Source organism: Anopheles moucheti, chromosome 3 (genome assembly GCF_943734755.1).
Source record: "Anopheles moucheti chromosome 3, idAnoMoucSN_F20_07, whole genome shotgun sequence".
Classification (NCBI taxonomy): Eukaryota; Metazoa; Arthropoda; class Insecta; order Diptera; family Culicidae; genus Anopheles; species Anopheles moucheti.
The window spans coordinates 18,105,785-18,133,690 of NC_069141.1; the positions used below are offsets into that span (position 1 = coordinate 18,105,785).

The 27,906-nt window shown below is 44.4% G+C and overlaps 1 protein-coding gene across 3 annotated transcripts in view; it reads right to left on the bottom strand.

Annotated features, from left to right (window-relative positions):
* The window catches only part of LOC128305548 (neural-cadherin), a 190,735-nt gene that overhangs the window by 42,377 nt on the left and 120,452 nt on the right, over positions 1–27,906 (bottom strand). For all 3 annotated transcript variants that reach the window (XM_053043045.1, XM_053043046.1, XM_053043047.1), the window contains 3 exons: positions 12,951–13,094; positions 3,248–3,363; positions 1,381–1,545 (listed from right to left, as the gene is read on the bottom strand). In XM_053043045.1, coding sequence (XP_052899005.1) covers positions 1,381–1,545; positions 3,248–3,363; positions 12,951–13,094 — 425 coding nt within the window. The remainder of the gene's footprint in view (positions 1–1,380; positions 1,546–3,247; positions 3,364–12,950; positions 13,095–27,906) is intronic.

Here is a 27,906-nt window from a genome sequence, read left to right on the forward strand (position 1 = left end):
GAAGGAATAGCGAGCGGACAACCAACCAACCCCCAGGCGGGTGGGATCGATGTACCATTGGCAGAAGACCCACCGAGAATGAATGAAGTAGCCTCCTGAGCGCATACATTATTCAACAAGTTGTAAGCCGCATCTGGCCATTGGAAAAACCACAGAAAACCGGGTGGCACAGCTGCGGAACCACGCAGGAACTCACGCGGCCAGTGTGATGGTAATTTACGTCCCAACGCAAGTGCGCGCAACATTCAAAACTTTCCTGCCCGGCATGGGAAGATTTCAAGGAAGACAGGGCCGGAACCGCAACGGGTGAAATATTTACGATTACTTTCTGTTTGATTTGCGGTTGCGGAACACATCGACAGTCGCGAACCACCATATCGGGATTCCTGGAACCAATCGCCCTCAACTATCGCCGGGATCGGGGTGGGGCGCGTCCGGACGAGGGTTCATAAATTCTACCAAACCGGTGTTCCACAATAACCAGCAACGTGAGGGCTTTTTCATAACATCGATTGAAAACTGGCAAAACCACCGCCGGGGGTCAGCGATGAGAAGGGAACGTCAGCGACCAAACCGCAGACCTGGTCGCACGGGAACCTTCTGTCAATGAGTTATGGAAAATAAATGAATTATCAATTTTATCGCCCATTTAGTGCGCTGCCGCAGGGTCAGCAGCAGCAGCGGTAATGGTGGTTTCATCATCGTGGGAAACACGCACGCGACTGTGTCCATGGCGATGGAAATTAGGTGATAAAATTTAATCAGTTGTAAATCTGATTCCGAACATTAGCGAAACATATGGTGTGATCGGGGTTCTTTGGCCCCGTCCATCAGGGTGTGGGATGTGGGTTTTGCAGCAACCGGCAGTGGGTTGCTGGCACCCACAGAAAGATAATCGCATTAGGCGATGTTTTAAGATATGCGTACAAACAAACTCCCACCACCACTAGCATTAAATGTCGCCACTGCGAACTAACACCTGTAAAATATTAATTATCCAACACGAGCGACTTCGTGTTCGCAAAACATCCCGAAGCTTAGCTTACACTTTGCGTGTAATAAATACATATTGCATTACGCATCGAACGAAGTGTGTTTGAATATTAAATCGATTCGTTGAGACTTTAATGGAAAGGTCCTTTCGTTGGAAAACCATTCTGAAAACTAGGAAAATCTGTTAGCTTACCAAATGTATAAATAATGTTATCTTCGAAACAAGCACTTAGTGAATAAACCTGGAGCTACAATACAAAACTTAAAACAATGGAAAACACGCTGGTTGCGGGCAAGGGTGAACGAACTCAATGGCAGGAATGATGCAGGAGGACGAAAAAAAAAAAAACAAAAATCGGGAGTTTTGAACGAAATTGTATGTTCGACCTGCAGGACACGTTTGGGCAGGTTCCGATCGTCCTCCTCGGTAATCTGCGTGCGGTACGTTGGCCGCTCGAACACGGGCGGATTATCGTTGACGTCCTTTACGTGAATCACGACGGTAGTGTAGTTTTCCTTCAGGTTGTCCGATGCTGCGAGCCGAAGTTCGTACTGGAGCGTATGCGTGGAAAGCATTGAAGTAATAGGAAGAGATAGAACGGATTAATGGGCGAGAGGATAAAAGCTGCTGCTGCTGCTGCTACTGGAGCAGACCCCATTCGGTCTCCATTTTGATGAGTGGTGAAAGCTGTTAGGGATTCGCAATTCGTCAACGGCACTTCTCTTTCTATGGTTACGCGACATAAATCCCTGGGGGGATTTGCAGTATGTCGTTCGGTTCGGTAGGGGGGTTTCCACCCCACCCACCGTGGGACGACGATTCTCGAAATGGATTAGAAAAGCCATTGACCACCGCTGTGTTAAGCTATTATCTCGACGCTGGGAGAGTCCAACCCAAACCGTTGGGTTGGAACTTTTACCATCAATCTATGGTACGATCGTACGATATTGGTTTCAAAAATAAATCGCAAGAAAGCATGAGCATTTCTCTCATAAACAATATCCATAAAACGGTTACTTGTAAGCTGTGAAAGCTGTGAAACAATCTGGAGCACAGCTAACTTTGCCCCCCCGAAAGCGAATATCGCCACAGGCTACTGGAACTACTGACACACCACGTGGGTCAGTTGTTTTATGTCAATTCACAGCGGGAACTCGTCCATTGGATGCTTAACGAAACAAAACGATATTCGTACATCATTCGCTTCTTAGCCATCGATGACGATGGATGGCCGCATTGCATTGATGTCGTAATATATTACAGGCAAAAAAAGCACAATCTTACGTCGAACTCTGTGAAGGGCGTCCAATTTTCAATCGCAATAACGCGATAGTTTTAATACGACATAAATTTTCCACATCATTGTTGCGATTAATCACTGCCGCAGCGCACTATGCAAACGATGCGCAAAACGATCCGAACATTTTGCGTCTGTTATTGAGTGTGTGGTATAATATATTTATACCGAGAAGAATTAACCATTTCTTTCTCGTGTGGCTTTTTTTTTCTTCTTCTGTTGCATCAGTTATTTGGCTTTGTATCACCACTTTTATAGCCATCGTACTCACGCGACGCGACGTTCATGCAGCGCTTCGTATGTGCGCGTTCGAATCCGGAAGGCACGTAAAAATAATAAATCTATCCGTTTGATTTTTGCTGCGTCGCGTCGTCGTGCCGTTTTATTTTTTTTATCTTCTTCGTTGCTTCGTCACCCCTTGGGAAGAATAAGTGATGATATAAAGCTGCACAAACGGATCGAACCGTTTGCGTGGTACAACTTTCATCCGAAAACCCGATACCCGCTGATAGGTGTGATAACGCAAATCGATGCACATTGTACGTGCACGGATATGTGTGTGTGGGTGGGTATGTGAAAAATGGCAGCAAAAGAGCACAAAACAAAAAAGGGGACTCAGAAAACCAACAAACGCATAAACAAATGGAAACGCACTCATGGCACCACTTATGTGTGTGTGGTTCCGTAGAGCGCACACACCGTGGTGATCCATAAAGTGTTGCAATAAAATTTCGAATAAAAATAATTCCATGTCAGGAACTTTGTGTGTTTGCACTACGGTTATTGGGTGTGTGTGTGTGTGTGGGGGTGTGAGTCACGTTGTACGTTTTCACCTTCAACCGATGGAGACGCCTGGTGGTTCGTACGTTTTAGCGCACCATCTTTTTCCTGGTTGCCTACTAGATGGGTACATGTGCCACAGTGGGAAAAGTGTTGCACCGAGTGCTTGTACTTACTCGTTTTCTCGTCTCGTAGTCTAGGGCGCCGGCGACGTAGATAGCGCCCGTCATGTTCTTGACGGCGAAGGCACCGCCTATGTTACCGCTCGTGATCTCATATCGAATACGCGACGCTGTTGGAAGGATGGGAAAGAAAAGTGAAAAAAGCACGCGTTAAACATCAGGTGAAAGATAGGAAGTAGCGTACGGTATCGGTTCGATCGGTGGTGTGGGGGGCATGTAGACAACCGTTTAGTTAAACTTCACATACACATTGTGATCGCTCAATCTGTGCACTGTGTGCTACGTAGACGTGGCTTGAGCCTGCTGTTTATCAATGCTAGCACGTGTTGTTTTGTCTACCTTTATGCTGACACGTATAACTGTTAGGACTTCGATTTAGTTATCATTTGCTTCATGTGTATCGACATGAAACGTATCATGTCGTCAGAAAAGCTCTTGGGAAATGTGGGAAACTCCCAAAGTATGTCAAAAACATTACGAAAATGTGAAATATTGCTTTCTTTTTTAGTTAAAAATAAAGTTAAGAAAGAAAAATATTTACAATACAGTAAAACTGAAGAAAATAGAAAGATTGCAGCAATAGAAAAAAAAGGGAAATTTAAATACAAATAAGTTAATGTTTAAATATAATCAAAGATCATTCTTTGCCGGGACACGGGTATAGTTAAGAAGATAAAGTCGAACCATTAGTTGGCACTTCCAGGAAAATGTCTACCTGTTCATGGTGGTGTGGTAAACATTAAGGTACCGACAGGTAATCCTTAAAGCACCGTGTGCCATACACTAACCAGTTTCGCTTTACCTTCGCTTACGTTGACACTTTGCAGGCATGTTAAACATCAAAGGAAAGCAAATACTACACACTGCTGTTGCTGCTGCTGGTGGAAGTTCTTGTCCACGTGTTATATTATGCCGCTGACGACAGCGAGCAGTACATTGGGTGTGTGTTTTTTTTTCTACCATGCCAAATAATCACATCACTTTGTTTCCCATGGTGCCGAAATCTCCTCGCAATAACTGTGGCAGGATTAAAGTGTCAAAGTACGTTACGATTAAAGCTGACAGCAACATACACCCCCGACCGGTTCGGTTGAGAGTTTACCGGGAAAAGGTATGGGTGAGTTACTTGTTCTGCGTTTGCACACAACAACCAGTCTCTCCCGGCAGTCAATTCTTGGTACGCCGTTTAAACGATAAGCGGATGCAAAGTGTGCCAATTGAAAAGTTCACCCAACCCAGGGAAGGAACCAAACCCAGCTCAAAGCTGACGATCTTTCGCAAGCGAGATTGCTTCGTGTGCTTTTTGTTTGTAAAATGGACAAACCGTTTGATCCATGTTTCGCAGCCACAAAATAACCTGCCAAAAAGTTGTTCGATCCTATCAAGTGCATGTGTTATTTTTCAATTTCAATACGAACGCACCGTACATGCGAGTGACAATACGTTGTAGAATCGTTAATTTTTTTTTCTTCGCTTAGTTCCTCTCCTGCACCAATGTTTTTTTAAACAATGAATGAAAAATACCACATATGCGGAAAGGTATGAATGCTGCGTAAAACCCATTTACATATCAGAAGCTAAGAATAAAAAGAGTATATAACAGTGGTGGAAAAAAAGGCCACAATAATGGTGGAAAAACATAAATATCGCTTCTGGCGCCAACAATTTAACCCAGGGCTCCTGTGCGGTGGGAGGGAATGTTAGGAACTTATATGAGGATGCGAACATAAAGAACGTAACAATGGCACACAGCATCATGCATACACACCAAGCACTCTGCTCACTTTTTGCCGGAAATGAAAATTACTGTTGCGGTGCAAATAGATAAAAGGGTAAAACAAATTTGGAGATAATACTAACCAAACACGAAATGCCATGACGGTAGTTTATTTCAACCGTTTTGAACGGTTTCTACAATTTCGAATCCCTAGATACGGTGGCTTCGTGGTTCGGACAAAAAGCCAGCACGGTGAAAAAATATTCTGCCAGAACTAACTAAACCCCCTCCCCCCAAAAATGAGCCCCGGCGGACCAGTGGGGTTTTGTGTTTCCTAGAAACATGGGGAACAAATGAACAGCCAAAATATGAACTTTCACATATCTCGAATATTCGCAACTGTTTCGTGCAAAAGTGTTTTTTTTTTAACAATCTGGTCAGAATTTTTAGTGAGCAAGAAATAATTTCAAAGAACTACGTTTTAGATAATACTTGAGAGAGGAATTGTTCATTCAACTGCACAAAGAGCGCTTTGAAGATGCGTTTCAATTCACCAGCCAAACTATCAACACCAATTTATGATGGAAGACCACAGCAAACATCGCAACACCGCATTCGGAAAGTTTTGCGGGATGGATAACGACGCTCCCGCACCGGTGGATGCCTGGATGCGCTGGACCGTTTTAATAGTTCGTTGAGTTAGCTGTAGCTTCATACTCCACGCAGGACACGCGAATGAAACAATGTTCGGTCCCTGGGAACTGTTCTGTTCATAGCAGAACCATCACGAATGCGACGGTGATGACCGGATTCGTTTCGTTGCGCCAATGTTTGGCGGACATTTCCTTTCTAGCGACGGACGACGGTACGACGGGTACGATGGGTAGGAAGAACGATGTTGTCAGATAAATTATTGTTGACATTTATGCTTCGCCGAAGCTCATCGTGTGTGTGCGCACACCCGTCGTTATCATCGTTCGTGATGCGCCCTTGTCCGCGTGCATGAAACACGCACAGTAGCGGCAAACAATGAACTGAACAAAAACGCGCCGTTTCTTCTACGGAGAACGGTGTGCATGCATGCACGTTCCCGGTCGACTCCCGGGCACAATGCTCACCCAAATAGGGTGACCTGATTATGTGCGCCGTGCGCCGTGTATCCCCTAAGCTAAGCGCCCCACGAACCGGAAGAGTGATGACGAAAAGAAAGCTCATCCATTTTCGCATCCGCTGGCGTCACGGTCGTCACATCGGCGAAACCGAAACACGTTGATTCGAAGAAGCGCATCACGAATGCTTCGGTCGGTGGTGAGACGGTTTCTTTGGAAGATGTTTAAATTAATTTAAATTAGACCCATTCACTTACCCGGCCGAATGCCGCACAAGATGCAATATAGTGCGAATAGTACGGCCGGGTAGCAGAGCGTACGGAAATTTATTGCATATCTATCGATTCATCACCTCATTTGCAAGTGCAATGAGCTGACATCCTGCAGCCTGAACACCGTACAGCAAAAACTTTCGGTTCATGTTTATCTTCTAACTATCGTTCCGCTGAACTTTACGAAACTTTCGATGGAGATCTTAGCGAACAAAAATACACATTATCAATCCCCGTCACAGCAAGGACCAAAGTTGATAGGGAACCCCGGAAGGTATCTTAAAATTAAGTTTGTGGTTATCGTTTCTCCCCAGCGTTGAGATTAAAGTTTGTGTTATTTATTACGCCATTTCCTTGAATTTTCCCCTCCCCAAAAGCCTACGGTTTGTTTCGATCACGCTTACTAATGGATACTTGTTTACAGTTTCCACTCCTGCCCGTGAGATAATTTTCCAGTTCATTGTACGCGGCCGTTGCCGTCGTAAAACCGCGGGGAAAAAATCAGAGTGAATGGGAAAACCAGTAAAACGACCCTTCAAGTTAGTCCAGCCGAAGCATGAAACCATAAAAAATAAACAAATTGCTCTCGCAAACCAAAGGGTCTGCCACGGTTATGTTGCCGCGGGTATTTATCACACCAACTGCCGTGCGATCTTCACGTGATCTTTCGGAGGTTCGCCCAGAAATTTGTCCAACCGAAATTAAACTCGTTCATCATTCAACCGGGACGGAACAGTCTACCGGAAAACCACGGTCAGTCCCTGCTGGTCCCATCTATTGGGACGGTGGTGCTGAAAGTTTTACGGCACTCTTCAAACCTTCTTCGTTCGGTGATCGATACGCCACTAGCTCCTAGGAGTGGAGAGAAAGCGAGAGAGAAAGAAGAAAAAAAAAGCTACCAAAGCCAAAAGCCGCCGAGCATGCCGACCGAAAGCAGCTTCATGTCCCGAAGTGCCACTCTGCGGAAAGGCATGAAATTTACTGCAACTCGAGTGCCCTTATGAAGGATGGGAAGCCAAACGACTCGAGACGACGCGCACGTGGAGAAGAAACTGTCACGGGTTGCAACCCCGGCCTCCCATCCGGCACTATTTCTAGCCATGTTTTTTTTTCCAGTAAGCACACAATAACCCGGCTGGGCTAGACCAGGGCGTGTGCTTGCGTCGTTTGTTCTATTCCATTTCGAACGATTTATTTCACTCCGGCCTGTAAGCGAACAGCGCGAGGTCTAAAGTTTACGCTTCTCTTGCGGACACACATTCCACACCAAAGGGGCACACACATACACACAGAGACGGAGAAAAAGCACGGACGCTGTGTGTTTCCGATGGGTTGAAAACCGGAAAATAACCGAAAACCCGGAAACCAACCAAGGTCCATCATGTGCGAAATTTTGGGACGCTCCGTGTGCTGTGGTGATGCCAAAGGTCAAACGAAAAAAAAAGGGACAAAAAAGCGGCGATAAAATGTGAAAACATACTGAAACTACAAGTTACATGGATGAAGTTGTTTCGATGGCATTTTTGGTTTGGCAAAATAAACAAAATATGTTCCACCGATCCGCGGGCAAGCACAACATCGTTTCGACTCAGCAAGAGTCCAACAGAAAAAAAAGCTCAAAACAAAACATAAAAAAAAACCCGGAAATTAGCCAGCAGACGCTGAGCGGCAGAGTCAAAAGTTGTAAACAAGATCGTTCCGGTTAATTTAATAAGGCAATTAAAATAACAAATTGAACTGAGTGGGGATGCTGTTTTCCGGTTTCGTTGTTCGGAAATTAATGCCATCAGGCATTTTTTGCGTGACGGCACTTTTCGCAGTACATGACGAAAGAGGAGTCTGAGAATTTGGAGATGAACAACAAAAAAAAAAAAACAGCTTACGAAATGAAATAAATGTGAAAAAGGGAATTTATCAATTAATCCTAAACGAGCTTCTTGATACCAAAACAAAATGCACGTGGGCTGCAGCTAAATTTAACCGCTTGTAAGGATTGAAGGGTTAAAATGTTCAAACACTGATATTCAAAGCAACGTTCAAAGAAAGTTCAAAACCATAATACTGAGAACCAAATTGTGTAAAACAAACCCTATTTAAATTAACACCCACTATTCAAAATGAATTTGAAAAGCTCCATTAAACGGTAAGACAAAATAAAATACCAAACATTATAAGGATTCTGATAGTATTCGGGCTGTACTTTCCGCGCCTTTATACATTTGGCCTTTGCCCTTTGAATGAAAAACTGAACAGAATGGTATAATCTATCTAACAAGCATTTTCCTAGCTAAATCTGTTCTTTTTCTCTCGATCTATTAGCATTTGCTGTTGTTTTTTGGTGTAGTCCATTATTGCTTGAAGCACAACTCGTTTAAACTTTGGCAAAAATGGTCTGCAAACGAGCATAAACAGTTTTTCGCCGTTCTACCATCGCCAGAGAAAATGAGGCATAAAAAGAGCCGAGCCACTCCTATCTAGAACTAGAAGTCAACGTGCTTCACTGTACTCCAGTGGTTGCCGTAAAATTCATAAATTATGCACCGAAAAAAAAGCACTCGGTTCAGCAACAACTACAGCTTTTCGATCAAGCGAAGAGCACTTTTTTCGCATAAAACAAAAAAAAAACCTTTTTTACCCAAAGATGGAGTTCTCGGGTTTGACAGCATTTTATCAACGTAATAGGAGCGGTATCGTTGCGTGCGAGTGACCTGAGGAAGATAATCTACTGTGTTCATGTTCATGTTCATCATTTCGTTCATCGGGAAAATGTGATGAACGTCAGTTTCAAGCGCACGATTAATAAAATAGCAAAACTATTTGTTCTATCACCAGTAATTGTTTCTTTGTGAGCAAAATAAATGAATAGGAACGCTAAAACATTTAATATAAAAGATATGAATAATAAATAGTTTAAACGATGTTTGGTATTTGTTCAAATTTTTAATAAAAATTATTAATCAAGCCCGGATGCAACATGTTTTGCTTACAGGAATGATGTGAATTTTGGATAAAATTAAGCTTCGTTATTTGTCGCATGGCTGAGAAAAGAAGGAATACGTCCCTGAGTACATTCCCCCCCATATCCAGAGACTTCGGCAAAGCCGAAAAGTTCAACAGTCACGCATGCACAGACGCAGTAAACAGTGGCCAAAGAGTTTTTCCACCGTTCATCTCCGCCTAAAATGTGTGCCGCCAGTGCCGCTCATTGCACGGTGATATTTTAATAAATTTAGAACGGCCTGCGTTATTAAAATTCATAAGCTCCGCTCTATCGCACCGTCCGTACAGTGTGCGTCGTGTGTGCAGCAGTTGAGAGCTTTTTTTGTTTTAAGCTACCCGAAACCGAACTGTTTTTTTTATATTTCGCACATGAAACACAAAAAATACTAGTACCATGTCTCGTACATGCAGGGCTGAACAACACGTAGGACATATGTGTGTGTGGGGGGGATTTTTCATCGGTTGCAGGGTTGAACAACACGTAGGACATATGCGCGCGTGTGTGGGGGATTTTTCATCGGTGCTGGGATGGAAAAACTTGAAAAGTTTTTTTTTTTGTTTGGCTGTTTCACCATCCCCGGAAAGAAGCATAGGACGAAAAATACGTTCCAACCGATATTCTACTGGCTACATAGTTCCATTCAAAGGGAGAGCTGTGTTTTTTTTGCCATGGGAGTGACTAACGTGGGTGAACTTTTTCACTCTATTAAGTTTCAGACGCTCAGGAAAAAAGGGGTTTGTTTGAAGCCGAACAAAGATATCCACACACGAAGGCAGAAAAGAACGCTCGAAGCGGATAATTTTAAAACATGTTAAATTCAAAGCCTATCCTCCATTTCCTACCAACACGTTGCCAACGTGCAGCAATGTGATGCTAACTGGTTTTACTGCGCCTAGAAGCCAAATGCTTAGTGCCGGATTTCGAATGCCTGCAATGGAGAGCGCGTCCTTCCATACTGCAGTTGGGTACATATGCAGTAACCAGTGCCGAAAACCAAATCCAACATTGGCAGTCATCATATCAGGACCTCCCACTCTACATTGGGTAGACGGGGGGCAAAAAAAAAACAGGCAGATTCCTTTGGTTCGCCGATGGAAACAATGCGCCAGATAGGAAGCCTTACTGTAGCTTTTTATGTTGAGGATTTTGGGGTGAAAATAATAGTCAACAAATGCATGCTGTTTGGTCGGCGCACCAAGACGGTGCCAGAGAGCTTTCCCTTGTTTGGTACGGTTAAATTGATGAAACCAAAGCTTGCACGGCTTGCTTCAATGTGCTTATTTTTGAGGCGCACACAAAACTGGCTCTCAAAAATTCAATCACACCAACCGCCTGTAGAGAGATTTGGTTGGATAACAAAAAAAACACACACTCTCGTAGTAAAAGCTAAAGGTTTTCTCGTCTGTGCGGACATTCCGGTGGCGCCAATCGTAATAAACATTTTACTGCAATAAGCAACGCAATGTTTATACGAAAACTTTTCCCTTGTCCGGGTTTGCTGCATTCGTTCAATCCCGGTGCAGATGCGGAACAAGTGCTTCGATTGTAGTAGGATGGATTTCGTATGCATCCAGCTCCAGCGGACACCACAATACCATGGAGTTCCACTGCTATGATAGAAACTTCCATTCGTCCATCGTCCGGAGAGATACCAGAGACGGTTGATACCGATACCGCAAGCAAACGTACATTGTGCGTAAGCACCTGGATAGCATGGGGGCGCCCTGTGGAAGCCACAGATCATACCGGCTTCTGTAAACCAATGTTTCATCACTTCACTATCCTTCCTCCAATGTTTCATCGGGTTGGGAGTACATTTCCGGCTTTGCTAAAGCGGATTCTGAGCTCGATTAAGAAGGAGAGAAAAACTAACACCAAAAAAAAAACCTATGTAAACCATGGTCTGGTTTATGTTGCTTGTCGAATCGAATAGTTCTCGGTCTATTGCGTTCTCCGCCGAGGACAACGACATGGCCACAGAAAAAGCCAAACCAATGTTTCCTGCTAGAGGTAGAGCGCTGGCAGTTCGGTACGAAAACCAGACCACCGGGGTCCTTCTGATCTGACCTCAAATGCAAGCGAGCACCGAAATTTATCCAACCGCGACTCCTTTGCACCGACCACCGGTTCAGAGTCAGAGTGCGCCAACGACCAACCCGGAAGCAGGTTACAATTGCACCGCAGGTCACACATTGTTGTGTCCGGAGAACGTCCAAGTCTCGTTCTCGCACGCTACACAACTGTCGGAAGTTATTAAATATATTGCTAAACTTTGGTCGCCGCTAATGGCGAACGGCGAACGGACGGATGTGCCCCTTTCGGTTGGATGTAGCATTCCCCCCGCAGCAGAGGACTGTGTATTTGCGAACCCAAAGTGACACTATCAATTTAGTACAATCGATACCCCGTAAGTGCGAGTGGGATCGTGCCAGCGAAAAGGGCACGTTTTGCAAACGCCTGTCCGATACGCCTGGCGCATCTTCTCTCGCCCAGGTCACATCTTTCCTCCTGAAATGGGGAGGTGGGGGGGGGGGGGGGGGATAGCAAGGAGCTGGGGCTTATTTTTGCGGACTAAATGAAACAATTTTCACCAGCTGCATCAAATTGTCTGCGGCGTTCTGTTTCCTTGATTGCAGATAGTCTTACTGCAAGTTGTAAAATTTGACCGGACGTACGGAATTACATCATCCCTTTCTTTCGTACTCCCCTCTCAGGAGCAGCACACTGCTGGTGAGAAGCCAGCCAAAGCTCAAATCCTGGTCCAACTTCTGAAAAACCGAGCCGAAGCATACCAATCTTCAGCGTACAGACGTTATTGCTCTTGTCTGCTAAGCGTTTCCATTAATCTCGAAGATTATCGTCCACAGTTTGCAGATCTCGGGTGAGTGTGTGGGCGTGTTGCGGTACCATATCCCAGCGACTCAGGCTCACTTCGGGACTCGTGACCATAATAGTCACGGGACCAGTTTTGGTCCCGGGGATGGGTGAAATGGGTGATAAAAAATCATAGCTCAGAACACGATGTGGTGGCTAGGGCGTGTTTTTTTTCTTCTTGCTAGCCTGAGGTTAAACATTCTTGCTAACTGCGGCTAGAGAGCTATCGGTCCGGCAGCAAATGGAAGGGATGGGACCTTTTGGGAAAATGGGACGAGAACTCTAGTCGGCTCGAAACAAAAAAAAAAAAAAGAATGGAAAACTATTTTATTTTCTTGGAATATAGCTTTCTACAGAGCATATTTCTTTCTGGGATAGATAGCACTGGGATGGTCAGTCGGTAACTCGTGGCTTGAAACTTTTCACCAACCAACCAAAGGAAAGGGAAAAAGGGATATCAATGAAAGCAAAGTATCGCATAAATTGTATTCCTGTGCCAAGAAGCTATTAACGAAAGACTGCTCGAATCTCGCACGTTGATTTTCACCTCAAAGAGCTCCAAAATGGAGTATTGATTTAAGAAATCTGTGTAGTAAGCCAATCACAAAATGACCAGGCTCGATTCATGCTGCTGATATCCAGAGTGACTTCATTATCGAGCAAGCTTTCAATACAGACAAGTTGGCTTTGTTGTGCAAGATGCTTAAGTGAAACTGCTACTTACATTCATCGTGATCCTTGGCGGTGACGGTGAGCACGGTATGCTGTATGTCTTCGTTTTCGTCGACCTCCGCCTCGTACAGAGCTTTATCGAAGTACGGTGGGTTGTCATTCTTGTCGGCAATACCAATACGGATGAATTTGGTGACTGTGGAGAGAGATTAAAGGAAGAGACATAAGAGGAAATGCATTCACAGTACTCTATTATGAACAAATGCAAAATAAAACAACTTCCATTGAAATTTACCACCATTCTATTAAATGTTTCCAAGCTATAGAAACAGCACACGCTAATTACGCTAATTAATGTACACAATGCCATTGCATTCGCACGGGATTTAGCGTGCTGAAACACGGTACTGAATGACGGCTTATCAATCAGTGCGCCTTTGAATGCATTCAATACTTTCGGTACATTGATATGGGGTGCTTCCGGCGCGATAGCTTAAAACATCGAACATCGATGGGCGCGCCACCCTATCAGTGTCGTATTTTTATTATACATACTCCATCGCAACCAGACAACCCGGTCCAAACACTATCAGAGATCCATTAAGTGTCAGCCCCATAATTCACCTCCATATTGTGTACGGTGCAGTAACCGGAAGCAAATGTAAACATCGTCCCAGGACACGCGTCCCAACACTGACAGCAAAGTGCCAGCCCAAGTCCTAGTTCCGCGATACTTTGTTGCAATGTTGCCACTACACATTCTGTTGCGCTCGGTCGCTTACAAAAGCGACCTTCTCCTCCGTCGGCCGTTAACCGCAGCCAGCAGTGGAGACAGCGCTTGTTTTAACGATCTGTCACACCAACTTCGACTGAGGCCTTTGCAGCGCTCGCTTATGGCACGTGAGTGAATTCAGATTTTTAGACAACCGGCCCCCTGTATTGTTAGTGTTGCTGTGCGCGGGAGGACGGGAAGGTGTTTGGCCTGCATCAAATTGCATTGCCTGTCGTCGGCAAAGGGACCACCGTGCCAGCATCACCGGTGGGCTAAAACTGTGGGCCCCCGTTTTATGTGCACAATCTGTTCACTCCGTGGTAAGGCATTTAAACGGTATCAGTGGCAGTGGCATGCATGAAAAAAGGGCCTCGGCTTGTGCCACACCGAAAGGAACCACCATTTGACGGGAAAGGAACACCACGCTGGGGGTAAGGGTGTACAATAAAATGTTTTATTTAGTTACCACGCATACATACAGACACACACACACACACACACACACACACACACACACACATCACACATCACGGGGTAAAGAATGTCAGACCGGAAGCAGTGTCGGTGGGGTGTGTCCAGTGCGAGAGAGTGAGGAGAAAAGCAGAAAGAGTTACTATATTATTCTCATTACCATAATGACTCCTCCTGGGTTCTTTGCGGAAGGGGTTTGGAACGGGCAGATTAATCTGCCGCTCGGAAGTCAACGCCAAAGGAAAAAGGTGTTGCGAAATAGGTGGTACGATATTTTCGGAAGCAATCTCATACCCATGCAGCATTGCGCTGCACGATTCGCGGAGACGACAACGGCCCGAACTCCGGACGCTCCGTTGGACCGTCATTCTGGCCCTTTTTGGACAGTGGCGTTAATCCCCAGGAATGCGGGCACTCGCGCTGCACTGGGGCGGCTAGGCTAACGTGACGCTGGCGCGGTGAAGCGTAAAATTACATTCCACCATAATTAGATGATGCCCGAGCGGTCTGTACGGACGTGCACGTGCCCGTGGGTTTGGGGCGACTTTACTGCGCGCGCTGTCAACGCAGCGTGTGTGCACGGAAGCGTGCCAGTTGCCAAAACCGTCCACCGGCCGAGCTGTGAGAGCGCATTCTGCATAATTTCTACGTGCTGCAGCGGTTGAATGTGGTGAATGGAATCATTTTTCGCTAACCCCAAACCGGGCGCCTGTTTCGAGGCGAAATTAGTTAAAATTTCAAAGCGATATGCGACAACTCATCGTCGACAAGCAATAATTGGTGGCGAAGTGGTTTTCCTTGTTCGATGGAATTTTGATGAAATGAATTATCGGTGGGCAAGAAAGAAAAGTGGTTTGCATATTTCGCACCAGTTCGTCGCAGTAATGTGTAGCGTGTAACCAATGTTTTTGGCGTAAAATTAGATTTGAGTGTATGGCAGGATTAGTTTCGGGTTCGCTTTTTTTTTGCTCCGTTGAGGATCTATTTCCGCTTCAGGTGCTGATATGCGCCAGGGGCTTTGGAGCAGTGTCACACTCTATTTGTATGGCATTGATTAACCCATTCGACCTATTGAAGATGGTACGTATCGATTACCCGTACCTGGGGGCATTGAATGACACAATGAGCTCAATCTCACCGTACGGAACATCTCAAATTCAAAGCATTCGATTGGATTGGATTTGGATCGGGTGATTCCATTCACCCCTTTATCTCCAGCAACCGAAAAGGTGTGTGCCACTGATGTTTCAACACCGACTGCTGAAGCATTGCGCAATCGCTCACGTACACGCACTTATCCTTTCTACAAAACCGACCCCATGCAGATGGAGTACGCGATGTCTAGAGTCAACAGTCTGGCAATGGCAATTTCGCAACCTGCTTATCGTGCAGCCTGAAAATAGGCTCACAGATACGAATGAATCGTCCGTACGGTTGGTGATAAAATAAAACTGGATGAAAACAACATTCCAGGAAGGCTAGAGCTAGAGCTGCGTCGTCAAACTCACTCAAACTATCGAGACATTCCAACGCGCGGTGGTGAAATGATTGAAGTTCAACAAAATTTCTTGTCCATTGAACAGATGGAGAAGGAATACGTTTTTTTTTTGGTTTGCCTTTAGATCTTGTCGAGGTTCTGGTGTAGGGGTCTTCAATTGTGAGTCCACCGGTTACCGAGAGAAAGAAATTGGGAAGTTTGGAGTTGAAATTGAAATTTCCACTAGAGTGTAAGCGACCACTCTGTATGTGGAAATGTCTTCAGGGTGTGAGAGCAGGACGTGACTAATTCAGTGCAGACGGTGGATTTGCAGGACAAACATTTGTTTCTTCTTTCCTGATTCCAATACTTTTTCTCTTCCCCGCTTCATGATCATTCCGAAGGACGTTTTTTGGTGCGGATGTGAGATGGACGGACAGGTGAGCATCACAACAAATACGCGTCAATATGGCGCACAGGTGGATGGATTCTTGCAGCTACTGTGGAAAGCGCTCTATCCATTGGCTCAAGCGTTGATGTTTTTTTGGAGCCAAAAATTTATGGAACGATGCGTGAGCATGCGTTAGAAGAAAAACGTAATCAAAGCCGTAAACATGTGTAACACCTGTGTTCGAAAAACTTTCTCAACATCTCGCTCTGCTCTTGTTGTGGTTGGTTTTCATTCAAACATTCAAAAGAAGTTTATTCAATTTGAAAATGAAATGCGTGCCAGCAGGGTGTACCGGGCGCAGGACGATGATACCGCAACCGCTGGCAGATTTCTTTCGATGCATATCAATGAACCGACCGCAATAGCGCTTGGAAGCTATTTCAGCTAAAATTTGTGAGTTGTGGCAGCAGATTGATCATCAGTGGGTAGAGCGCTGTAGCAAAAACTGTGTAGTTACGTTTAGTTTTGGTTGGTGTGTCGAAAGTGCAAAAAAAAAAAATCTGACGCAATAAAAGCAATAAGAATATATAAATAAATAAATAAATAAATAAATAAATAAATAAATAATTGAATAAATAAATAAATAAATAAATAAATAAATAAATAAAGAAATAAATAAATAAATAAATAATTGAATAAATAAATAAATAAATAAATAAATAAATAAATAAATAAATAAATAAATAAATAAATAAATAAATAAATAAATAAATAAATAAATAAATAAATAAATAAATAAATAAATAAGTAACTAAATCGATGATCCTAACCACTCCATACCAATTGCTATCAATGTGAATCATCAGTACAAATGTGATTTATTGTGCTTTATTATTAGCATGGAATTGATTGTTCTTTCAAGAGGGCTTCACTTTGAAAAGTGGAAAGAAAAGCAAATCGTTTAAAGTTTAACGATATTTCGAGTTGCAAAAAAAACCCAATAAATCAATATCGTTCCTCTTTTGTTCCTTTGTAAAACGAGAATAATTCTCTTTGCGCGATTGAAGTGCAATAATTGGACGTGTGTCTGTGTACGGCGATCGAATCGTTAGCGTCAAAATTGAACCAGATACGCTATCCCGGGGTAACGAACACGATTCAATGATTGGCACTTTTTATCGTGAAACATCGAAAAAGGGGACAATTTAGAGCAGACACGTATAGGTGGTGTATGGTGTTTGATCTTCGATTCTTAGTCAGTCTAATATACTATTTCGCACGCCACTCGCGACAACAGCGAAAGGACTCTCGATAGATTTTGATTTTTTTTTCGCAATATTTTGTTCGATTCATTCGGAATGGAGTTTTCAGTCAAACGGAAGCTCGGTTTTAGCTTGATCGGAAATACACTTTGTGGTGGAGGGTTCCGTGGTTGAACAGTTCCCTACCGCACGGTACTGGCGGTACATACTGCAGCTAACTACGGCAACCACTAAATTGTGCTAACTGTATATACATTTCGCCAGAAACCAGCACACGGCCAACGCAAGCGAGAAATACGCGCCACTGAGCACATGAAAGCACTTGCGGCGAGAACGAGTGACGAAAAACCGATGGATGGTGGGAATGTGGAAAATGTGTGGAAAAGCAAGGAAATTCGTGCCCAGTTTGTGTATACATACGTATAAAAACAATGACACACTAACGGACACACATACATTGTTGTGAAATGCGTTTCATGGAGCCCCAGCACTCTGAAAACCAAACATCGGAGAGTTCACCGATAGAAGTTATCGAAGGCCGGACCTGCATCACAAGAACAAAGTGTGCCCAGGCTAACCATTGGCTCTGTTTCTTATCACTTTGCTATAACGCTCTCTCTCTCTCTCTCCGTTTCTACCGGATACCGGTACTGATAGCAACCGGAAACCGGAGAAGGAAATGGCAATCCTCAGCCCAGCTTTCCGGGCAAAAACGAGCACGGGTTCGCCACGGTTCACCGCCTGCGCCTGGATGCACTTGCATCAGTGATTGTGAGTGATTGTTAGCAAATAACAGTGGTCCGTTTGTTTTGAGGTGACACATTTCCATTCCCCCCTGCACCGGAAGCGAACAACCACCGGACCGGAACTACAAAACCGATCCACTGGCACCAAATCCTGTGTGCTGGGGAGAGTGCTGTTTGTAACCCGGCAACGTTCAACCAAAAACGTCACGAATCGGGTCGGTTTCGCAATCGGCACATTACTATGGCACCTATACCTGCGGCGTCCCGGCGTTTGTGAGTCCCGAGTCCCCGAAGTTTGACGGCTCTAGTTTACTGTGCGACTGGGTGACCGCACGGAGATTTTCAGGCACCGGATGTAAATGATGGACTGGAAAGTGGCTTCGATGGAACGCTGTTGGGTGCCAGCATGGTCACAGCCAGTCCACGGTACGACGACGACGATGATGATGATGATGAAGAGCAAAATGAGCTCGAAACAGACGTGTATATGGGCGCGTTGAATGTGAAAAACGATTCACACTACATCGTTCCCTACCAGCAGAAGTCAGTGCCGGGTGCCGCACTGGAACAAAGTTTTTCCTTCATAAATGTCTTTACCCGGTCCCGAATGGTTTCGTGGGTGGTAGCGCGAAGGGTGGAAAAGGTAATCGCTCAGTTTTGTGGTCCCCGAGCGCATAAAACCGCACATCATCAAACATCGGTTACAGGGGGTGCATATGGTTCCCATTTACAATTTGTTGGCCAGTGTTTTGGTGCACTGTGCGGGTATGGAAACTGTGCGACAAAGTGTTGGAATAGTTTCTATTTCAAAGCCAAAAGTAAATATTCACCACGAGCCAGGCAATTGGGCTAGGACGCTGAAATGACTAACTGTATTAATCTGTAGCTACAAATGATTCGACCAATTGTTAATCGTTAAAACTTTTCTCAGAATTGGACACAATTCACCAATAGCTCGAAAAACGTTTCGTTCCGCAGTTATCCACAGTTATTACAATGGTTTAGCGATTTCGGGGTACTGTCAGAGCTTTTTTAGCTTTTCAAATTGAGCTGGAAAACGTAAAAGGTAGATGGGAAGACTTTTCACGTTTTTCGAGCTATTGGAGAATTATCTCCAATTCTTAGAAAAGTTTTCACGAATCACAAATTAGAAAACAAACAGTGCAATGATACACCAAACAGGGTATTTAATTTTTCTGGATAAATTTCAATGAAAAATACCCGCGGAAAACAGGGGAGAATGAGATTTCATGAGAAAATTGAGTGTTTTCGTTGCAGAACTAGAGCTTAAATAAGATAAATTTAATACAAAAAATAATAAATGAAATAACTTTATCAAAGCCTCCGCTGGAAATTTAGTTACTTGAGTTAACAACATAATTGTAATGATTTCCATTTGAAATGAGAAAATTGAAATGACTTTAAATGAATTACAAAATAATGCATACGTGCAGAGAATTACAATAAGTATCTATTCTTTGGGCCCATAGAAACTCTCCTTCATTGAGGGACCATAAAACTGGTAGTAGAATTGGACAGTCATTTCTAATCATTCTTGATTTACTTTAGACAATAATGCACTTAAATCGAGCACAGCAAGTCTTTACCATGTAAAAACAATGTTAGTAAAAACCCAGTGATTACCCAAACAAATAAACACCCAATTTAGGATTTATGCAACGATACGATGCTGGACACAAAGAATGCTTAAACTGAGATAGCTTTGTGCTAATTCAAGTTTTTTAAAATAAGATTTTAAAAATGGGAAAGATGCCCAAATCACTTCCAACTCTTTCCGAATCTAAAAATGACTCTGAATTGCTGACTTTAACTTCAAAAGCCTGCAAAGCACGTTGGACAAGAACGATTGAGCTATAAAAAATGTCCATTTATTGTTCCGCTGTTATGCACATTTTATTATGCCTAATAATTGCTGATCAACCTGTGAGGCAATATGTTAAGATAGCAACATTTAACTTCACCATCAACATTGTGCATACCGTAAGTTAGCGTTGAAAGAGCTAAAACTGCGTAGTAACTTTTATGCCTTTCGCTTTCAACATTTTAATGAGCCATCATCCCCCCTCCCAAATAAAGAATTTATTCTTTGTCTCGGTAAAAAGAACGCTTGTTACGTAACAACATTATAGGAACATGGAAAAGATAACCAAGTTGCCCGGAAAACCGAAGCAAACAAAAAATATAAAAAAAAGGATGGAATGTACACAACAATTTACTGTTCCTTCTTAAACCAACTTTAACGGTTTTGCGCTCCCCCCGTTCCGTGTGTCGTTTCTAAGGAGTTGGGAAGGATTTCGTATGAAAACACACCTCCCTCGCAGCACACGGAACGCAATTCAAAGTTTTATGATAACGCACACGTGTATGCGTATGCGTCCACCGTCGTGAGAGCCTGCCGTTTTCCCTAGCCGACGCAATGCAGCCAACCGTAGCCTTCTGCCATCTTCCAGTTACTGCTTTTTAACATCCCAAACTCTTTGCAACAATACGGTAAAGGCGCAAAAGAGTTTAAAATATTCGTAAACAAAAGCAAAAGCTGAAGAAATAAGAAAAAGTTTGCCCACACATTACGTGCGAAAGGATAGGGTCTCTCTTTCTCTTTCTCTATCTCACAACACTCCCTTGGGTTATGCGCAGTCTGATTAGAATATTGTTGCGCCACACGAAGCCCAGAAAGACTTTGACCTAACGGGCGGTTGGAAATGAATCACTTAATATGTATGGTCTCGCAAATGTGCTCCGGGGAGCGGCATGCATGCTGAAATTAATTTTGCGCTCAAAACAATCATCCCATTCGCAACGGCGAGATGTTGTGTGGAGACAACGATCCTTTTAACATCTTTTCTATTCGGCGTAAGCATAGCCAGTGTCGATAAGATGTGGAGGTGACAGGGCTTTATAAAAAATAAATGAATAAAAAAAATATGTATAACAACAGCATTATTTCGCCGTGAATGTATCTCGGAGAGGTGAAAGTTGAGCTCGGCTTGCTATTCCGCTTGAAGGAAGTCTACATTACGCACGTATCACACGCAATTCATCGTACGTCGTCGTTGCCGGATGAAACGGAAGGCAGTATAAATATTTACAATGTGCCAATGTGGATTGCCCACCCCTGACGCCGACTCCAATACGTTTCGCTGCCCGCAGGGATACGCTTGCCCCAAAACTCACGCGTTGGAGTGTGTGGAAAGCATAAAACTTTAAGCAATCTGCATCGTTAGCCAAGTGGAGATCCGACGACACGTAGCCCGGGAGGAGACACCGTGCGTGAAGCGTCCGGTTTGATGATATGCAAATGATTCGACCCGCTGTGGTGTCATTTGAATTCCGAGCATAAAACGCACTGTGTTGTGACCATAACGATGATCCTAACTCCCACAGCGGCACAGCCCATACGCGCGCCCGGGGTGGAGTGGCCCATTGGAGAAAGTCTTGGGAAAATGGAACTAACCTTTCCCTTTTTCTCGGGAACGTTCCATGGGAAGATGGAAAACATAAACAAACGCAAAGGAGTGGGGTGAATCGTTCATGGACATCCCTGGAGAAGTAGCTTAGGAGGTTAGTTATGGGTTTTGAAGTGGCAAAAAATAGAACGCCCACACACACAAATGAAAAACAAGAAAAAAAAACACGAGAATAATAATCGGAGTTCCACCCATGACAGGCCACTAGCACAACCCGATGGATGAGGAAAAGAACGATTGCTTAGTACGTTGGTTGTGGCACAATGGAGAGATTTTTTGTTGCCGTTATTGTTTGGGTATTGTGCCGCATTTTCACCTCCCCTTCTCGTACCATTCGTGTTGAGTTTCCGACCAAATATTTCAAACGGTACGCGCTCCAGCAGCAGCAGCCACATCCGGAAGAGGTTAACCGAAGCTGTTGTTAGCTGGAGATGCTATAAAATTTATAGCTCTTCCTTTTTTTTGCCGTTCTCTTCCGACTTCTGTTCCAACACATGAATTACCTCGGTTGCCACTCTTGCCTGGCAGTTCGAATGCAGGACAAGACGAACAGCAACCCAAAAAAAAAAAAACAGTGGCTATACAACGGTTTCCAGTTTAGCTCTTCGTGTGGAGTTTCTTTCAAACGAAATTACTGCGATAAAGCGGTACAGAGCTTCGAGACGCGAAGAAGTCACCGACCCTAGCGCACGCGTCGAGCACGGGAACGGATGCTGGCAAGACGGGGCTTTAAGACTTCAGCGTAAGCTAACCACCGTACGCCAGACATGGTCCCGGATGGGTCTTTTCGGAATCGTTACGTACGCTCTCTCCCTATCTGTTGTGCCGCGAAGGAGTACGTTCGGTATGGGTCGTCCGTTACCATGTAGAAGTGAACACAGATTGTGTTTTATGCTGGTCGTTACAATCAAAAACATTTACATAAAACTTAGATGCTGCACGTACGATAAAAACTACATCGCGTCATCTATGTCACTGGAATTGGTGGTTAAATAAAACATTTATGGTAAGTTATGCTGTACAAACATGGAAACCGCGCGTCTCGTGCACAGCTACGATAGAAACGTACTTTGTGGATTGGTTTAAAGATCCGTATCGTTTGCTAATGCTCACATATTTCTGTTGTGAAGATGTGGTATGCTGGCTGTTGAATTATTTTGCTATAAAAATGCAATTACAATGTACAGTGTAGGGGCCATTGATTTTAAATTAAAAATTAGCTTGAAAAATATCAATTATTGGTGGCCAAAAACAATTGAATGACCCACTGAAAGGAACATTTTATGTGTTTCGGGCTCGATATTTCGGTTGTCATGTAGTGGCACACTCAGTTTTCTTTTAAATTACCCTCCATAAATTATGGCACCAGTATTGGGTTGCTTCCGAGCCTGTGCCTTAACGATTGGTGAACAGGAAAAATTAAGAAACTATTGCAAAACCGCGCAAGAGAGAGAGAGAGAAAAAGGAGCAATTCGTTCTCGAGTACAGTCGGAAATCGTACAGCATATCGTACGGCAATGGTTTGCCGTACAAACTCCGCACAAAGCTTGCCGGAAGACGAAACAAAAAAAGAAAACCCTGAAAACTTTCAACTATCGGGACACGCAGATACACTCTCATGCAGCTGGCACAGCAAGTGTGCAGAATCAATAACATCAAACTGCCACAATGCGCTGCCACAATGTTTGCCAATGACCGGTAAGCATTGGGAAATGGGGAACCAACCAGCGCAACATAATCCGGTGCCATAAATTGTACCACAAACAGACACACGCGGTACCCCGGGCGCACACACGCGGCAGGAGCAGGAGCGCGAAAACTGCAGCACGGAATGCCGTAAGCGCGCGCGACAATTCGCGTGGATGAAAAATGGACGCTTTTCTCGATATTGAATTGGCTGCTCGCGGTTTCTGCTGGTTGGTGTGGTTGGTTAGGTTTTTTGGCAAACGACCGCGAACGCATTTTGTCACACCTCACACACTACCTCACTCCGAAACTGCCGCTGACAGTGCCGCTACATGCGCTGTGCTTCGCTTTAACGCGTACGAATTTTCGCGGAAGCTCGTTTCTTTTAAGCTTTTAAGAGCGAAAAGAAAATGATCGCTAATAGAAAAAACAAACAAAAACACAACGCTAGAACGTCGAAGAAATATTGCCATGCATGCATGCTCTCGCAAAGGTTCCGTTTTTTTTTCTGTGGGGATTGCAGGAAACAGTTTTATATACACACCGACCACTTCATCGATGTCTTTGCATTTTTGGGAAGAAAATCCCCACAACAGGAAAGCTTCCAACATAAATAGACAACAGCGCGGAAAATCTTTTTCTTTATTTTGTCCCCCAGTTTGCCTCGCGGGGTGGTTTTGCTTTGCCCTTCTTGCTGCCACGGGCACAAGGGATTCTCCGCCGGGATCAATATCACACCAACACACCGCTAACGATAATTTATTACCTTTCATGTGGTGCGCGATTTGGCAGGCTAAAAATTTTTCGCTACTGTCACACACCATTGATGTGGTAGCAGCGGTGGTTTATATTTATGCCTTCGCCGCTTATGGCTGTGCTTTTGTTTTTCTGGCCGCATGGCCGCAAAAAAAGGCTGTATCTGCTTTATTTATTCACTCGTCTCAGATTCGTTCGTTCGCGGCGTATTGTTGCTGCTGGATGGAAATAATTTATTGCCGCCCGATGGTGATGTTGGCAGGGAAAAGATTATTCGCTGCCATATAAAGACACCGTATTGGTCTTGCATTCGGTCGGTAGGCAAGAGTTAGAAGCCACACCAAAAAAAAAAAACACAACCACACGATAGTTACAGGTAGTTATAACTTTTGGTTACAATGAAGAGAAGAGATAAAATAAAACAACCTCAAAACTGTGAACGAGAAAAGTTTTGTCTCCAATTCCGGCTAATGAAATATTCATAAGCGAGCAGTACTTTGATCGAAAGCGAGTGTGAGAGTGATATTGAGGGAGAAGGAAGGAGATATAAAATACGTAAAAAACATAACCGAAAAACGAAACTGGCAACATCCATCCCTGTGGCTCGTATAACACCATCGATTCCATTAGTGTCATTTCTCATACAAAGTGTTAATTTTATGTAACCCATAATGATACCATCCTGCTCGGGGGGAGGGGTGGAAGCTAGCAATACCGGTACTGATATCTTTTGCGAGAAATATCGAGTTCCGACCACAAACCGTTAGCCCTTAATTCGGTCGGTTGGTTTACACAGCGAGCGTCCAACTTGGCCGGAGTCCTCCGGGAAGGGGGGGTTTTAGCGCACAGGAAGTTTTAGCTTAAAATTTATGACAAACCATTAAACCGATCGACTACCCACTTAACGCTTTGCCGGGCGAATAGTTCGCCGGTTTTAGCATCAGAATGACCTGGAGCCCGGCCAGCCGCTATGGAAATGCGTCCCGAGATTTAGTGCACCTTGCCGAACGGTGCCGGTGAGTTCCTTCCATATCGCAACTTTCCAAAGGTAAACAATTTTTTATTCTTCCCCTACGTAAAACACCTTGTAGTGGTGGTGGTTGTATTTCCGGTACCCGTTTAGGTACCATCGCTCACTTCGGGTCCACTCACTATCAGGGTTTTGGCATCGCATTTGAAATCGCTCAAACAAACAAAAAAAAATGGTGGACGTGCAGCAAACAGAAACTAACGAGCCTCGGGTAGCGGTGGGCTGGGACTTGAAGTTGGACTTGCTAATGGAAATGTAAATTGGTTCAGAATTCAGAAACCCGTATGGAGGAAGCATATTAATTTGCAGCAATTTATCGTCATCGAGCTCGGCCCGGTGTACCGTCCAAATCGAAGTTGGAACGTCCAATTCGTCCCGATGAAGTTGGTCTTTGCGGACGTGGTCCGACTATCGATGGGGGATAGTCAGCCGATGGTCAGCTTGGCGCGCTATTTCGGAGGCTATAAGCGGGATTGGTTTTTTTCAGGCGAGGGCTCTGAATACGGGGATTATTTAAAGCGATTCACTAGTGAAATTGTAACGACCATCATCATGATGGTGTGTTGAATGGATTAGAGTTGCCCTTATTGCCACGCCGTTACAAACATCTAGACTTGGCGGAAGGTATGGAAATGTTGAGATAAAATAGAACATTAAGTTTGGAAGTGGTAAATACGTTTTTTTTTCTTCTTTGGGTCCAATGCAATGGTGGTTCATTGATCGTTGGATACAGTCCCGGTGGACCACAGTCAGCAAAGCAAGCTGAACAAACTTGCCTAAGCTCACGACAAATAACCACAGGGAAACCAAAAGCTCACCACGGCCGTGTTTGCATCAGCGCGGTGTTATTATTTCGATTGCACCCGATCCTTAAGGGATGCAGGCAGTGCGGTAAAGCATACCTTACGGGAAAGGCTACAATCAACGTGCTGCCTGCTCTAGCAAACACCGGATCTTCCGGACGCGACTCCTGCTGGTGGATGAAAGTTTACTTTGTTAAATAGAGTTCCAGTGCACGGTGAGCTTAACTAAATATTGTTAAACAATGGCGGCAAACTGGTAATACAAACCACAGCGGTACCATTGCCTCCGGTAGGGTATGTGCAACCGCTGCGAAAGCTAATGCGCCCGGAGAACATTTCCACCGCGCAATGAAGCACGCTTGACAGTTCGCCTCATCGTAAGGCGCACAGTTCCACCAGAATTTCCACGGAAAGAAACTTACCGTTTGCGAAATTCAATTAGCTTCGAGCGGGTGGAAACATCTCCATTTGTGCTGGAAAATGAAAAACATCACAAACAAATGGGGAATTTGGTGGGGCAGAGTTGCACAGCTGTAACACGATACAATTGTTGAATACCAAAACAGTGATCCACCGCTGCTTCACCGTTTGCCGCGTTTTACAACCACAAAGGCTCGTCTAGGGCTCTGGGGCCTCCCAAAAAAAAAAAACTCACCGCATTTCCAATCAAAGCTGCACTCAAATTAGAAGTGCGAGAGAAAATTGAATCGTGCAATCAGTATTGAATGTCGCTCGAATAATAGGCATAAGTTTCTAGCGAATGAACGATGCATTTGATGCGAAAGAGAAGGAGCAAAAAAAAAGGTCCATTTCCGATGCCATCCGCGACACAGAGTTGCAATGTACACGGTTTGCACTTCGACGATGGTCCATTGGATCGGGGGATTCGTGCAGCATTTGGGCTCGGTACATTGACGATGCAAGGCAATCGCTGCTTTCTATTGTCCTTTAAAGCGAAGAGGGAGAGCGGAAGACACGCGGATGTTGGAGGAGCGACTTTGTGATACAACTTTGATATCGGTGATTTTTTCCCAGCTAGTTTTGTTCCCCTTTCGGATGCTGAGCAAGGGTTATACAAGGCCGCCCCCCTCCAATTCCAACGGGTACCAGTACGGGTTGGGACAATGTACACCTAATCGAAGGCGACATTCAGCAAGCTAGCACCGTATACGGTTAGCCATCGTACCGTTGTTCGTTTTGTTGTGAAATTTTCGGTACTTCACTCTTTAATGAAATTTCACATTCGTACGATGATAAATCACGCCCCCAAAACGTGACTTATTAGCCGAACCCTGAAGCAGAACGGGCCCGACATGAAAGCAATCGAAGCTCGGCTGGTACAACACACCGATGGTTGGCTGAAGTTAAAATGGGAGACAAAAAAAAAATGAAACACCACCATCGGGGTCTCGAGAACGCGCCTTGTTGGGTTTTTACCGGGTTTTTCGATCTTGCTTAATAATGGCAGGCGTGCCATGAACGTTCCCAAGAAGGCAACTGGTGGGCTATCACGGGCGCACCCTGATGGAGATAGATTGGCCTCGTTCGTTCGAAAGCTCACGAAAAAAAAAGCCCCGAAGGGCGCTAGTGGAGTGCCCGAAGGAATTCTTCAAAATTTCACAAAATGATGTTTTCGAGAGGCTTTCACAAATGATTCGCTTTTTTTTGGTGGTCCTCTGCTGGCATTTCTGACTGATGTCAAAGACCTTCAATTTCGGTACTGCACTTTTCCTTCCATTCGATTGGCTGTGACATGAAATATTGTACCGTGCCTACCCGTTTGCCTTCGGGGCGCCATCGTATATTTGCTTTTTCCGGCACTGGTGTTAAAAGCCTGACACGGATACAGTGATGCTGTTGGCGACTTCAAGCATTCTACAATGTTTGCCTCGAAGGCTGAACATGAGTGACAGTCAAGTCAACCGGTGGCCGAAATAGGGCATTGATTGACGTTTCCAAACGGTGTCCGGCAGGATTTCATACACAGCCTTCCGTACGGTTTGATGGTTCAAACGAAGGCAAATGGTTGAAAAGGTATTCTACAGGAAATACTTTCTTGTTGCGGAACCGGATACAACTGTTTCACAGACTTCGTTTAATAAGCGGCAAAATATTTAAGGAATCAT